Source organism: Schistocerca serialis, chromosome 1, assembly GCF_023864345.2.
Source record: "Schistocerca serialis cubense isolate TAMUIC-IGC-003099 chromosome 1, iqSchSeri2.2, whole genome shotgun sequence".
Taxonomy (NCBI): domain Eukaryota; kingdom Metazoa; phylum Arthropoda; class Insecta; order Orthoptera; family Acrididae; genus Schistocerca; species Schistocerca serialis.
Window position 1 is genome coordinate 243305443 of NC_064638.1, and position 15861 is coordinate 243321303.

At 40.7% G+C, this 15861-nt stretch overlaps 1 protein-coding gene across 1 annotated transcript in view; it reads left to right on the top strand.

The window, feature by feature from the left end:
• Positions 1-15861, top strand: part of LOC126463558 (uncharacterized) — a 170966-nt gene that overhangs the window by 21451 nt on the left and 133654 nt on the right. Inside the window, exons 3-4 of the mRNA XM_050096171.1 lie at positions 1750-1936; positions 2017-2165. Of these exons, the coding sequence (XP_049952128.1) occupies positions 1750-1936; positions 2017-2165 (336 nt within the window). The remainder of the gene's footprint in view (positions 1-1749; positions 1937-2016; positions 2166-15861) is intronic.

Genomic DNA, 15861 nt, shown 5'->3' on the forward strand with positions numbered 1-15861 from the left:
CCGAAACGCAGCCTTCGTTCAATTGGCAGTGTGTGGGGACGGGCGCTATCGTGCAACAGAATGATTTCGTCCGTCAGTATTCCTGGGCGTTTCGACTTTATGCCGCGTCGCAGTTTCTGTAGTGTCTTCACAGCGCTGCGCACTGATGGTGATTCCACGCTCGAGGAAGACGACGACCAGAGGGCATTCGCTGTCGGACGAATTATACGGAACTTGTGTGAGCAGATTTGGATTTCTTTGACTGGGGAGATGTGGGATGTTTCCAATGTCGGCTGTGCCGTTTAATCTAGGGCTGTCGGAACGGTCTCGGTCGGAATCATTCCCTGGTCCACGACAACGCCCGCCCCACACTGGCAGTCGGATGCCTATTTGAGAAATACTGCGACGTCCTCCGCACAGCCCGGATCTTTCACCGCCTAACTTTCATATCTTTTGTGACCTGAAGAGAGACATACGTGGACGTCGGTTTCAGTCGGACGAAGAAGTGCACGAGAGGGTGTGCTTGTTCACCCGTTAGCGACAGACTGAGTTCTACGAACCAGAAACTGGTCGTCTCGAACCCAGTGGAATAACTGTCTCAACACGTGTGGTGATCACTTTCGAATTGAATCATTCCATGGCCCATTGAAGCGGGTGTTCGGTTATCATTTTACAGCCTCTCATAATGTTGTTGTTGTGGTCTTGAGTCCAGAGACTGGTTTGATGCAGCTCTCCATGCTACTCTATTCTGTGCAAGCTGCTTCATCTCCCAGTACATACTGCAGCCTACGTCCTTCTGAATCTGCTTAGTGTATTCATCTCTTGGTCTCCCTCTGCGATTTTTACCCTCCACGCTGCCCTCCAATACTAAGTTGGTAATACCTTGATGCCTCAGAACATGTCGTACCAACCGATCCCTTCTTCTAGTCGAGTTGTGCCACAAACTCCTCTTCTCCCCAATTCTGTTCAATACCTCCTCATTAGTTATGTGATCTACCCATCTACTCTTCAGCATTCTTCTGTAGCACCACATTTCGAAAGCTTCTATTGTCTTCTTGTCCGGACTATTTATCGTCCATGTTTCAATTCCATACATGGTTAACTCCATACAAACACTCTCAGAAACGACTTCCTGACACTTAAATCTATACTCGATGTTAACAAATTTCTCTTCTTCAGAACCGCTTTCCTTGCCATTGCCAGTCTACATTTTATATCCTCTCTACTTGGACCAGCATCAGTTATTTTGCTCCCCAAATAGCAAAACTCCCTACTTACTTTAAGTGTCTCATTCCCTAATCTAATTCCTTCAGCATCACCCGAGTTAACTCGACTACATTCCATTATCCTCGTTTTGCTTTTCTTGATGTTCATCTTATATCCTCCTTTCAAGACACTGTCCATTCCGTTCAACTGCTCTTCCAAGTCCTTTGCTGTCTCTGGCAGAATTATAGTGTCATCGGCGAGCCTTAAAGTTTTTATTTCTTCTCCATGGATTTTAATACCTAATCCGAATTTTTCTTTTGTTTCCTTTATTGCTTGCTCAATATGCAGATTGAATAACATCGGGGAGAGGCTACGACCCTGTCTCACTCCCTTCCCAACGACTGCTTCCCTTTCATGTCCCTCGACTCTTATAACAGCCGTCTTGTTTCTGTACAAATTGTAAATAGCCTTTCGCTCGCTGTATTTTACCCCTGTTACCTTCAGATTTGCAAGTTTGCAGTAGTCCTAAACTCTCAGAATGTGCATGAGTGCCTCCTGTTGCAGGTCGTCCCGCATGGCCCGCATTCTGAGGGAACGGACAGAGGCTGGAGGCCTTGACAAGCTTCTCGGCGCCATTACGACTCCCCTGGTCGGTGATCTCAACTGCCTGGCCATACTGACCGATCCGTTGTACCAGGATGTATTTACATATCCATTCTTCAAGAAAATAAGGAGCCTGCCTTATTACAAGGTTAGGAAAAATGGTTTGCTCTCGCATCTTGTAATACAATTTTGCTGAATCTTCCTCCAATAAACACGTATTGCTTGCAGGTGCTGGTCGAAGAGAACGAGGAGTTGTCTGAGTGGGATTTCAATGGGGGACCAGTCCTGAACCAGGTAAAACACGATGGCTGCGACGCCTACATCATGCTGGCCGCAAACGGGGAGCAGCTGGCGAAGCTGCTCACGTTTGGAGAAAGGTTAGTGCCACACGCTGTCTGTGATAGCGGGCTGGAATTTAGGGAGCGCCTGTTACAGTTTAACGTACTGTCGACGTTGGACTTCATTTGAGACGGCTCTCTACTCCAGTAAAACACTGGGGAAGAAATCAGTTGAGACGACGTTGAAGGAGGAACGGTCAACCATTGAGCCACCTGACTCAGTCTCTGTTTATCCAATACCACACTCTTCTTTCAGCCAATTTGTTATCAAGTTACCACTCCAAACGAATCTTGTAAAGTAATTCCATACGGGACCTAGAAATCTGTATACCCCTTTCTTTTTAACTGCATTGGCACTTTTGGTATAGAAATGTTCACTATACTACCTCTCTTCTGAAGATGGAGGATACGTTGACACCTTCGTTCTCAAATGTCAATCCCATTCAGATTACTGCTCTATGGCGGTTATTGGACTGCCGAACTTTTTTACGGGGTAACGTCACAGAATCTGAAACTGAAGCACAGGAGATCGAAGAGAAAAGTTGAAAATCTAAAGCGAAAGATTCGAAATAATGTTTTAGGGCAGCTTCACTTAAAATTAGCAAGAAACTTACCATTGGTGGAGACTCTAGGAGGAAAATTACACCTGCTAGACTTCCTTTATTGTGTTAAACTTCTAAGCTATTATCGATTAAAATTGAACAGATAATAATGATTTATTTGTTTTCAGATATGACATGCAAATCTGTGCAATATCCACCGCTACTTGAAGGAACACAGACATATTAAAACTGAAATATACAGTATTGATAGTTGGCTGGGTTGGGGGAGGGGACCAAACAGCGAGGTCATCGGTCCCATCGGATTAGAAAAGGATGCGGAACGAAGCCGGCCGTGCCATTTCAAAGGAACCATCGCGAGATTTGCCTGAAGCGATTTAGGAAAATCGCGCAAAACCTGAATCAGGATGGCCGGAAGCGGATTTGAACCGTCGCCCTCCGGAATGCTAGTCCAGTGTGCTAACCACTGAACTGCATCGCTCAGTAAACAGTACTGATGTCCTAGAGTATTTATCTGGTAGGTCATTGTAGATCGCAAGCCATCCTTAGACAAATTAAGACAGAACAGATAGTCCACACAACATCAGCTACAGTTTATAGATGTGCAAAGATTGTCTTTACGAAAATGTTGTTTCCAGAATGAGATTTTCACTCTACAGCGGAGTGTGCGCTGATATGAAACTTCCTGGCAGATTAAAACTGTGTGCCGGACCGAGACTTGCCTGCGAAAGGCAAAGGTCCCGAGTTCGAGTCTCGGTCCGACACACAGTTTTAATCTGCCAGGAAGTTTCATGTTGCTGTTGTTGTTGTTGTTGTTGTTGTTGTTGTGGTCTTCAGTCCAGAGACTGGTTTGATGCAGCTCTCCATGCTACTCTATGCACGCTTCTTCATCTCCCAGTATTTACTGCAACCTACATCCTTGTGAATCTGCTTAGTGTATTCATCTCTTGGTCTCCCTCTACGATTTTTACCCTCCAAGCTGCCCTCCAATACTAAATAGGTGATCCCTTGATGCCTCAGAACATGTCCTGCCAACCGATCCCTTCTTCTAGTCAAGTTGTGCCTCAAATTTCTCTTCTCCCCAATTCTATTCAGTATCTCCTCATTAGTTATGTGATCTACCCATCTAATCTTCCGCATTCTTCTGTAGCACCACATTTCGAAAGCTTCTATTCTCTTCTTGTCCAAACTAGTTATCGTCTATGTTTCACTTCCATACATGGCTACACTCCATACAAATACTTTCAGAAACGACTTCCTGACACTTAATCTATACTCGATGTTAACAAATTTCTCTTCTTCAGGAACGCTTTCCTTGCCATTGCCAGTCTACATTATATATCCTCTCTACTTCGACCATCATCAGTTATTTTGCTCCCCAAATAGCAAAACTCCTTTACTACTTTAAGCGTCTCATTTCCCAATCTGATTAATTCAACTACATTCCATTATCCTCGTTTTGCTTCTGTTGATGTTCATCTTATATCCTCCTTTCAAGACACTACCCATTCCGTTCAACTGCTTTTCCAAGTCCCTTGCTGTCTCTGACAGAATTACAATGTCATCGGTGAACCTCAAAGTTTTTATTTCTTCTCCATGGATTTTAATAGCAACTCCGAATTTTTTTTTTTGTTTTGTTTCCTTCACTGCTTGCTCAATATACAGATTGAATAACATCGGGGAGAGGCTACAACCCTGTCTTACTCCCTTCCCAACCACTGCTTCACTTTCATGCCCCTCGACTCTTATAATTGCCATCTGGTCATCTGGTTTCTGTACAAATTGTAAATAGCCTTTCGCTCCCTGTATTTTACCCCTGCCACCTTCAGAATTTGAAAGAGAGTATTCCAGTCAATATTGTCAAAAGCTTTCTCTAAGTATACAAATGCTAGAAACGTAGGTTTGCCTTTCCTTAATCTAGCTTCTAAGATAAGACGTAGGGTCAGTGTTGCCTCACGTGTTCCTGTATTTCTACGGAAACCAAATTGATCTTCCCTGAGGTCAGCTTCTACCAGTTTTTCCATTCGTCTGTAAAGAATTCGTGTTAGTATTTTGCATCCGTGACTTATTAAACTGATTGTTCGGTAATTTTCACATCTGTCAACACCTGCTTTCTTTGGGATTGGAATTATTATATTCTTCTTCAAGTCTGAGGGTATTTCGCCTGTCTCACACATCTTGCTCACCAGATGGTAGAGTTTTGTCAGGACTGGCTCTCCCAAGGCCGTCAGTAGTTCTAATGGAATGTTGTCTACTCCCGGGGCCTTGTTTCGACTCAGGTCTTTCAGTGCTACTTCGGAGGTATTATCATCATAATATCATCATCACGATCTCCACTTACAGCTATTAAGACAACTGCTTATTGTTTCTCCAAAGATTATTTTTGAGCCCATCTCATTTTGGGCGTAGTATACGCTTTTACTAAGTGATACAAGTATTGAAATGTAGACCCCTAATTTCTTGATTTTCTAGCAGGTGCAGGTGCTGCTTACATACGACGTGCGGCTAGAAAAAAACCGGACTGATGCTGGAAAAAACATTTATTTACAATTATTTACAATTTCATGTTATCTCCTTCAATGTACTCTCCTCCTCGGTCTCTACACCGCTCCATACGAATTTTCCACTGTTCATAGCAATGCTGCAGATCATTTTCGGTAAGTCCATACATTACTTCCGTCGCTTTTTCTTTTACTGCTTCAACAGTCTCAAATCTAGTTCCTTTCAAAGCTGACTTGACTTTAGGGAAAAGAAAAAAGTCACATGGGGCCAAATCAGGTGAGTAGGGTGGATGATCTAAGATGGGAATGTTGTGTTTTGCCAAAAACGTCTTCACTGACAACGCACTGTGAGCTGGGGCATTGTCTTGGTGAAGGATCCATGACTTTTTTCTCCACAAATCGTTCCGTTTTCTCCGTACTCGCTCACGTAGGGTAGCCACGACGCTAATGTAGTAATGCTGATTCACTGTTTGTCCCTCTGGTACCCAATCAATGTGCACAATCCCTTTGATGTCAAAAAAAACAATCATCATTGCCTTGAATTTCGATTTTGACATTCGTGCTGATGGTTGGATTGTGCGTGCTGTTTGGGGAAATCGAAAATAGTAATAGAGCAAATTGTAAAGACATGTTCAAAACATAATGGGATTTAGCTACACTATGTGAGTTCACTCGCCAATCAGTTACGCGCATCAAAAATAATCTTGATAATTTCTGCAGAAACATCCCTGTATATGTCCACGGAACAAGATCAAGACTCATCTTACATTTACCAAGATACAATAAACATAAAACTCAGGACAACGTTTTTCACGAAGGAATAAAATTGTACAATACATTGCTCAGGGAGATTAAAAGGATTCTTAAATCGAAGTTATTTAAAATGGCATTTAAAAGGAACCTATTAAACAATACGTTCCATAACTGCCAAATGATATAGGAGGCAACATCGGAAGTTCTATGACGCTTTTCGCGATTGCTGTTGTATGTAGAAAAAGTTGCAGCGCTAGTAGATTGTAACTAAATGCAGGAATACCTGCAGAGGATCGACATTGGGTGTAGTGAGTGGCAATGGACCATCAACATAGGCAAATAAAACGTATTGCGTACACGTAGAAAGACGCATTGTCGTATGAGTATGCGATTGAAGATCAATCACTGGAAGCAGTTACTGCCATGAAATATTTAGGACTATGCGTACGGAGCCATGTGTAGAGGAACGACCTTTACATTAATCGCAGGAAAGGTAGATGCGAGACTGATAATCAGTGTTAGAATCCTCGGGCACTGTAGTCCTTGAACAAAGGATCTTATAAAACCGTAGTCATGCGGCGGGGCGGTTCATAAAAGTTTGCTCGTTCGTTGCTCTGTTCAATGCAAAAGTTCTACCTACCTCAGTACGGCGTCAGTTCACCATCTCGTTTCTCTGTATACGTATGTACTGTTCAGACGGCGTAACAGCAGCATTGGTAAAAACGTCGCCGATACTTACGTAGCAAAGTCCGCGTAAACTCTGGTATCCAGCTATCCTGTAAATTCCTTATAATAATTTTCGGGCGGAAGGGTTGCTTCTTTCCTTCAGTAAAATATCAAATTTATAATACAAGTCTTTTTATTTCCTTTAGCTCAAATGAAAAAACCTGCCATCAGCCCACATGTAATTAGCAAACAACATCATTGTCCCCAGTTCACAGTTCATGCAACCCAGTACATACACAAGGCAGCCAGAATTTTACCTAAGTCCGTCCCAGAATGATTACAAGATCTTGCAGTCAAAGTTCTGTTGCTAATAGAGAGTTTCACATTCGGTCCTTTTCAGTGGATTTCTTTAACAGAAACTGCTCGCCAAATATTCCATATATGAGAACAGAACATGCCACGCGGATTTCTTACACACAGACCAAAAGTTCACATGCGATTGTCTTTCCAACAAAACAGTTCCAAAACTTCCAATTTTCACCAAACTGTCCGTAAATGCAACTGCTTTCACCGCAACACACAACACAATCTGGACGCTAGAAACCAATTACTTCTTCATATTACACATAATGAAGACTGAAACGATCAACATGACCTGCACGTCCAATAGCTGACTATCGATTCCTGCATGCTGCTCCTTCCACCGCCTATAACTACCTGGCAGTATACGGGAACTGCTAAACTCTGATTAGTTGATCAAAATGACCAGCCAATCAGAACAATCGTTCGAGATCATTCTCACGCCAAAACTGTCCTTCGCCAATCACTATCCCCAGAAAATGAGAAGTAGTTAACGTTTTTAATATGAAAATCCTAATAAATTGACCTGACATTTTGTGAACTCCAGTAATGATTTCAAATGATATTAAAAGACAAACTGTTATTATTCCTAACTGAGTTTTTAGTCTAAGTGTCGGTTTGGGATGTTTTAGGTAATTTCCTCTAACTCCGAACTATGACAGATAGAAGGCTGAAATTTTTATACCATATTCTCTTTAATAACAAAAAGCAGTGTATCGACCTTAAATAATATTAAATCATATTTAACATATTTTATTTAGATTCTTAGGGTTTGAATATTCAGTCACTCGAAGTGACACAGATACCGCTTCCCACGGCTAGCATAGCGACAGGTGCGAATGAATCATTGTTAAGACATAACGTCGCTAGGCAATGAAAACCTCGTAACTCAAATTGGTCAAATTTTACAGGAGAAACAAAAAACTAATTATAGAAATCACATGGGGACATGATTAATCAAATGTAGTGGTTTCTGCTACACAATATGGATCCGGTCATTGGTACATAAGACTTTATTATCCTCTTCAAATTGTCTGCCGGTTTTTGGAGTTACGAGGTTTTCACAGTTATTTTTTTGGTAGTGATGGAGATAAGAGGCATGTAACGAGTGCACAGTAAAGAATTGAAATGAATGAATGTTTAATTTGTTTTTGAAACAAACTTACTTAAACTTTGCATTATTTGTGTATTATGAAACATCTGTAAGGATATATTGTTACAAATATAAAGTGAAATGAATAATTTCACATTGGTCAAAATATTGGAATCCGGATGTTAATAAATTACAGTGTTTAAAAACTACAGAAACAATGTCGTTAGCTTTAATTAAACTTTTATTACTGTAAACATGTGTACAGTTTATTAACATTTATTATTGTTACTATTACTGCTACTATCACAGTCATAGGTGGCTGTAAACAAGTTTATTTCGGTTGCATTTTTTTTTAGACGCGGACATGTTCTCTCATTACAAATGTGAGGCAGTGTGTCATAAAGTGAATGCACATCCTTAGGAAGGCCCAGCTTTAGTTGTTGCAAATGCGTAAACTTTTCTGCGCTGATCTTTAGTGGTGAACTGTAGAGAGGGAGCACTGTAAATGAGTTGGGTATGTTTGACATCCTTCTTGGAAGTGGTTCCCATGTATCGAAAAATTTCAATTTATATTCCATTTTTCCGGAGGGATCATACTTGAGACAACGGATATCAGTCACTGTTGGATCCCCAATTTCGGATCCTGGCCGAATAGACGAATACAACGAGAGTTTATCATAGGACTTGAAAAACGTCGGGTCCAAATAATTGACAACATAAGGTCTAGGACTTTGTCTTGCGGTAGCACAAACTTCTACATAGCCAGCACGAGTATAAATGTGTCTGTTTTTTAACTTCATTTCTATGGTGGAGTGCATAGAATCACACTCCATTTGAGTGTGACCTTTCTCCAGAAATTTTTGCACTATTGTAATGCCTTTCTGATTGGCGAGATGAGCCAGTGCATTACTCATGACTGAGTTTCGATTCTGGTACGTGCATCCGTCGCTATAGAAAATAGCTTCTGAATCATTTTGGACGTACGTTTCTATAATATGCACGAGTATACTGACAAATTCCGAAGCTCGTGCTAAAGATAACAATAACCATCGTTACTTTTTAAATCATAGATGGTAAAGTTGTGGACCTTCAGTTTGCTTTTATAGTACCGTGCAGATGCTTTTAGTCTGGGAGAAAGCAGAGGTGCTTGAAGGTCCATTGTAAACACTCTAGCTCATCCTAATTTATCACTATTTTTCGCTTCCCTTGCCTCAGTTTTTCGGGCCATATGCAAAGAGTATTCATTGTCTGAGAGATTGTCTGTCTGGTGAGAACAACAAAGATCGCACTGGTCCTTTTTAGGCGAAAATAAGTTAAGATTATTTTCATCGAATACCTCGCAGAACTGTTTGTAAGCAGCTGGGATTTGTCCTCTTTTCTTGCAAAATTGTATATATTCCCTATGTAGTTCTGATTTACTCTGCCAGTTAGGTTCCAAGTAGAGTTTTGTGGAAGAACGACGGCAGTAATGCGATTCCAGTTTCGGCAACTCTGCAAAAAAATCTGATGCTGATTGTCGTCCACCTGAAACTTTTGTTGGTCTCTCCAGCATTTGAGGCCCTTCTGCAAGCGTTATTCCTGATGCACTAGATGCCCATGTTCTGACACTCCATTCGCCTAAGCACAAAGTATTCAGAAACATAGACAACGGTGAGATTTATTAGATTCTGAATTATTTCTGCGTCTTTTAACTGGAACGTAGTAGACATGGCTTCTAACAAAAATTTATCTTTCACCCCAAGACATATCCTGCCAGAAATGATTAAATATTAGCTGTCTCTGCTCTTCAGTATATCCTTGCAATTCCTGTTCCGATTCAAGGAAGAATGCTTACAAGTACATCGTGGTTTCATTTCCCTCCTACTTCTGCTCATTGTTGGTCTCTTTTTGCCAAATTCATCTTTTTGCATTCCTAAATAATCCTGTCCCCTCATACGTTTTTCTTTCTGCAAACTTTGAAGTGATTGATTGCTTTTCCTTTTACGGCGTTGCTTAGTACTTTTTACTCCCACATCAACTTCGTCATCCTCGTCTTCCGTGCTGCTGTTACTGCTATGGTCATGCCACTGAAGATATCATCCTCGCTGCTGTGTTCGAAAAGACTTTCAAACTCAGAAGTGGAATGTGCCTCTGTATTGGCTTCTTTTTCTGTATTATCTGTAGTGTAAACAATAATGTCATCAATATTATTTAAATAATTTAATCACCTCAACTTCCAAACGAGGATCTTACTTGAAGTTACAACAATATGAACGACGGTTTACCCTGATTTTGTAGGTCTACTCTTTCCTTTGGTGCAGGACAAGGAGGAACCTGACTAGAATCTTCTTCCGGTGATTTTATATGATGTGATCGGTTGTCGGCTCATTTCACAAGGTGAAGAGTGAATTTACTCTTTTTACCCACAGCTGAAAACAAAGTAGTTGCTGTAGAATGTATAGGATTCTGTTCAGATCTAAAATTAGAACCTCGTATGTACCGAGTGCTATCTGCTTTACGCGCGATGAAAAACTCGTGAGTCAATATTGTATTTAATGAGGTCATTATTAATTCTGTATATTAAAATACAATACATAAATACATAGAAATACTAACACGTACCTGGAGACGCGAGGTTTACAGCACAAACTACATATCGCTGGAGATGTGAGTTTTTCATTATTGCCGCTAGATGGCGACACCGTTCAACTCGAAGAAGGACGGTTTCAACAGGCTATGTGGCATAATTGTCTACATTTGGTAATGGAGTTACGTGGATTTTATTGTCAGATGGAGTTACGAGGTTTTCATTGCCCAGCGACGATAACTGACACAACTGGCTGTCTCCTTCACAGCCAACGGCTCCAATGCTATGGGCTGTTCTGCAAAGCAGTTATCGCGTATTGACTCGCGACGTTACAGTCCGATCTATCCTTGAGTATTGCTCGTCAATATGGGATCCGTACCAAATAAGACAGTTTCCTCTAAAGCGGATAAGATCCAAAGAAGAGCAGCTCTTTTCGTTACAGGATCATTTTATAAGCACGAAAATGTCACTCAGATAATCTATCAACACTGGCAGACACCACAAGAGAGGCGTTCCGCATCGCGATGTGGTTTATTGTTAACGTTCCGAGACCGTACTTTCCTAGAAGAGTCAACAAATATATGGGTTCCTGCTGCGTGTATACCGCTAAAAGACCATGAAGATAAAACCAGAGAGATTCGCGCCGACACGCTGGCCTACCAGTAATCTCTGTTCCAGTGAACCATGTCAGAGATCTTAACCGCGCATCCAGTAAACTCCCCCTGACGGTTCGCAGACATTCTTCTTATAACCTCTGCTCGGATTTCATCTCTTCTCATCCATCTGCTCGTAACAGGCAGTCGAACAATCGTACGATCTCCTCGTGACTAGTCCTGGAAGGGCTTGTGCCTACTTTACCTGTCACACTGCTGTCCCGGTTTCGTAGCGTCACCTTCGTTCTACAGTCATTATACTACAGTCAACAGTGTGTGGGATCTTAATTGTCAATATCAATGAAATTCTCCAACAGCCATGTAACTGAGAAGTTATTTTATTTTATTTTGAAGGCTACTAGTTCCGGCATTCCACTATGCCATCTTCTGGTCCCATATGCATCTCTCCAAGTAAACGATGATGTCATATAGCGCCATAAATCCCTGGATGTCGTTTATTAAATCTTTTCACCAGTGCATCATTCGAAGACTTGCTATCAAGTCTTCGAATGATGCACTAGTGAAACAATTGAACCTCTGGACATGCCGTGTTGCGAACCCTACGTGAAAAATTCCACCAACGTTAGACACGCCTAGTAGCCATCACGTACTCACATCATTCTTCATGTATACCTGCTTCTATACTCTGCAAGCCACTGTGAAGCGCATAGAAGACGATTTTTTCCATCTTACAAATTGCTAGGGCTTCATACTGTTCCATTCGTGTATGGAGGACGGGAAGAACAATTGCTTCAATGCCGTATGCACACTGCAATTGGTGTAAACTGCTCTTCGCCGTTACTGCGTGAGCGGTATTTACGGGGTTGTAGTATACGAGGTGCGACAATAAAGTAATTAGACTGATGTGAAAAAAATGTTGCTTACCGTTTTAGTCAAGACACTCGTCACAGCTTTTTGGACATCTTGTGTTGTTTGAAAATGGTGTCCCTTGACCGCCGTTTTGACTTTTTGAAATAGAAAAAAGTCGAACGGAGCGATATCTGGTGAATAAGGTGGCTGTGGTAGTACTGAAATTTGTTTTGAGGTTAAATATTTCTGTACTGACAGAGCAGTATGGGATGGCGCATTATCGTGATGCAGAATCCAATTATCAGCAATCTTGGCACGGACACGAAGAACTCTTTTACGACATCTTTCTAAAATTTCGTTGTATTAACATTAGTTAACTGTTTGTCCAGGAGGCACCCACTCTTTATGAACAATCCCCTTGGAATTAAAAAAAGCACACAAGCATGCATTTCACTTTTGACTATGACATGCGAGCTTTTCTTGGTCTGGGTGATCCCTTTGAGCACCATTGCGAACTTTGGTGTTTTGTCTCTGGATCGTACTGAAAAAACCAACTTTCATCACCAGTGATAAGACGTTGCAACAATTCTAGACTGATTTCCGTTTGCTCTAACAGATCGGCTGCCACATTTTTCCGTGTATCTCACTGTTGTGGTGTGAGATTTTTGGGGACCATTTTTGCACAAATCTTTCTCATACCAAGATCTTCAGTTATTATTAGACGAACTGTTTCTCAGTTGATATTCAGTTCTTCTGCAATCATTTTCACGGATAATTTTCGATCAGATCGTACGAGTTCACGCACCCTGGCGAAGTTGACATCCGTCCATGAGGTTGATGGTCGTCCACTGCGGTCTTCATCTTCAACATTCGTTCTGCATTCACTAAACATTTTATGCCAACGAAAAACTTGAGCTCTTGACATAACCTCCTCTTCAAAAGCCTTTTGAAGTTTACTGTAAGTTGCCGTGGCGTTTTCAACCAATTTAACGCAAAAAGAAATGGCATGCCATTGTGCAATATTATGCGGTTCCACTTCCATGACGAGAGACACAAACACGTGTTAACTTATTACAGCACAACTCACGACTGAGCAATTGCATCGATGTGCCGCTTGGACTAGAAGCAGCTTATAGACCAAGGTCAAAGATATTGTGCCTAAGCAAGCCTGCAGGATTGCCACATCTTGCAAACAAAATCTGTCTCATTACTTTATTGTTGCATCTTGTATTCGTAGATTCCTCACTTAATGCTGGTTCTTGTAACTTTTTAAATAGGTGGATTTCACAAAATAGTTGGCATATGTCTTCAAATGACTGCCATGTTGTGTTCTTCAGCATCTCACTCATGCTCTTGCATGGGTCAAAAAACTTTATGGCCACGCCTGCTATTCGTATTTGTGAATGTTCAGAGATTAGATTAGTACTTGTTCCATAGATCATGAATACGACACTTCGTAATGATGTGGAACGTGTCAGGTTAATAAAAGGTGTCTGTACAAGATATTACATTAGACAAAATATTACATGACACTCAATAATTTTTTTTGTGGAGTTTGGGGAATTACCCACTTACTATATCCAAAAATTCATCTAATGAGTAGAAGGAGTTGCCATTAAGAAATTCTTTTAATTTCCTTTTAAATGCTATATGGCTATCTGTCAGACTTTTGATGCTATTAGGTAAGTGACCACAGACTTTTGTGGCAGCATAATTTACCCCCTTCTGAGCCAAAGTTAGATTTAACCTTGAGTAGTGAAGATCATCCTTTCTCCTAGTGTTGTAGCCATGTACACTGCTATTACTTTTGAATTCGTTCGGATTGTTAATAACAATTTCATAAGTATATATATGTATTGTGAGGCTACAGTGAAGATTTCTAGCTCTTTAAATAAGTGTCTGCAGGATGATCTTGGATGAGCTCCAGCAATTATTCTGATTACACGTTTTTGTGCAATGAGCACTCTTCTACTCAGTGATGAGTTACCCCAGAATATGATGCCATACGAAAGCAGAGAATGAAAATAGGCGTGGTAAGCTAATTTACTCAGATGTAAAATTTGCAATGACCCTAATAGCATAAGTAGCTAAACTCAAACGTTTCAGCAGATCCTCAGTGTGTTTTTTCCAGTTCAACCCCTCATCAATGCAGACACCCAGAAATTTTGAATATTCTACCTTAGCTACCGATTTCTGATCGAAGTCTATATTTATTAATGGGGTCATTCCATTTGCTGTGTGGAACTGTATATACTGTGTTTTGTCAAAGTTCAATGAGAGCCCCTTTGCAGAGAACCACTTAATGATTTTCTGAAGAACATCGTTTACAATTTCACCAGTTAATTCTTGTCTGTCAGGTGTGATAGCTATACTTGTATCATCGGCAAAAAGTACCAGCTTTGCATCTTCGTGAATATAGAATGGCAAGTCATTAATATATATTAAGAACAGCAGAGGACCCAAGACGAACCTTGCGGCACCCCATTCTTGATTGCCGCCCAGTTTGAGAAATCACCAGTTTTTTGCATATTATGCGAACTGTTTATTTCAACTTTCTGCACTCTGCCAGTTAGGTATGATTTAAACCATTTGAGCACTGTCCCATTCATACCACAGTACTTGAGCTTATCTAGAAGTATTCCATGATTTACACTATCAAAAGCCTTTGATAGATGGCAAAAAATCCCAACGGGTGACTTCCGGTTACTCAGAGCATTTAATATTTCATTGGTGAAAGTATATATAGCATTTTCCGTTGAAAAACCCTTCTGGAAACCAAACTGATATTTTGTTACAACTTTACTTTAAGAATCCCACTTATTTCTTGGGAACAAGCTTTTATTATCCTGCTAGAAATGCCATCAATCTCATGTGAGTTTTTATTCTTGAGAGAGTTTATTATCTTCCTAATTTCAGATGGAGAGGTGGGTGGAATTTTAATTGTATCAAATAGTGTGGGTAAGGCCTCTTCCATTAACTGCCTTGCTTTATCTGATGAACATTTAGATTCTATTTTCTCTACAATATTTAAAAAATGATTATTCAAAATATTTTCGACTTCCGGCTAGTTGTTTATCAAGTTTCCATTTGCTTTGATGGTGATGCCGTCATCCTGTACTCTTGGTTGTCCTGTCTCCCTAGTAATAATATTCCAAATTGTTTTGATTCAGTATCCCTTGTCCATACTATCTGGTGCGGTTTCCACACTCTTGAGCATTATTCTAGGATGAGTCACACGAATGCTTTGTAAGCCATCTCCGTTGTGGACTCATTGAATTTTTACAGTATCCTACCAATGAACCAAAGTCTACCTACGACTGAGCCTACGATTTATTCAGTCACATATTCCCGCAAGCTGCAACACCCAGGCATTTCTATGAGTTCACTGACTGCAATGATGACTCGTTGATATTGTCTGGAAGTGTGTTGTACCCAGCCCAGAGAATACTGTACACCAGAACACAAGATGTTTATTGGTCAGTGCTTCAGGCTAGTGACCACGAGTGAATGCGCACAAGAGATCGCGATAAGTTTCCATCATTTTCTTCATTTTTCTTGTTGCAAGATATAAGATTGAGTTTCGTGTAGCATTTGTAGACCACCATCGTGTACCTTGAAGCGGATGAAGGTCTTTTACCATGGGACATGTGATACCTGCAGACCAACTGAATTTCGTTAATGTCTTTAAAATTTTACCTGTTTTCAAAATGGAAATTTGTGTTAGTTTCCAACAGCTCCAGTTTAAAAATGCATTTAACGTATAACTGTTTTTT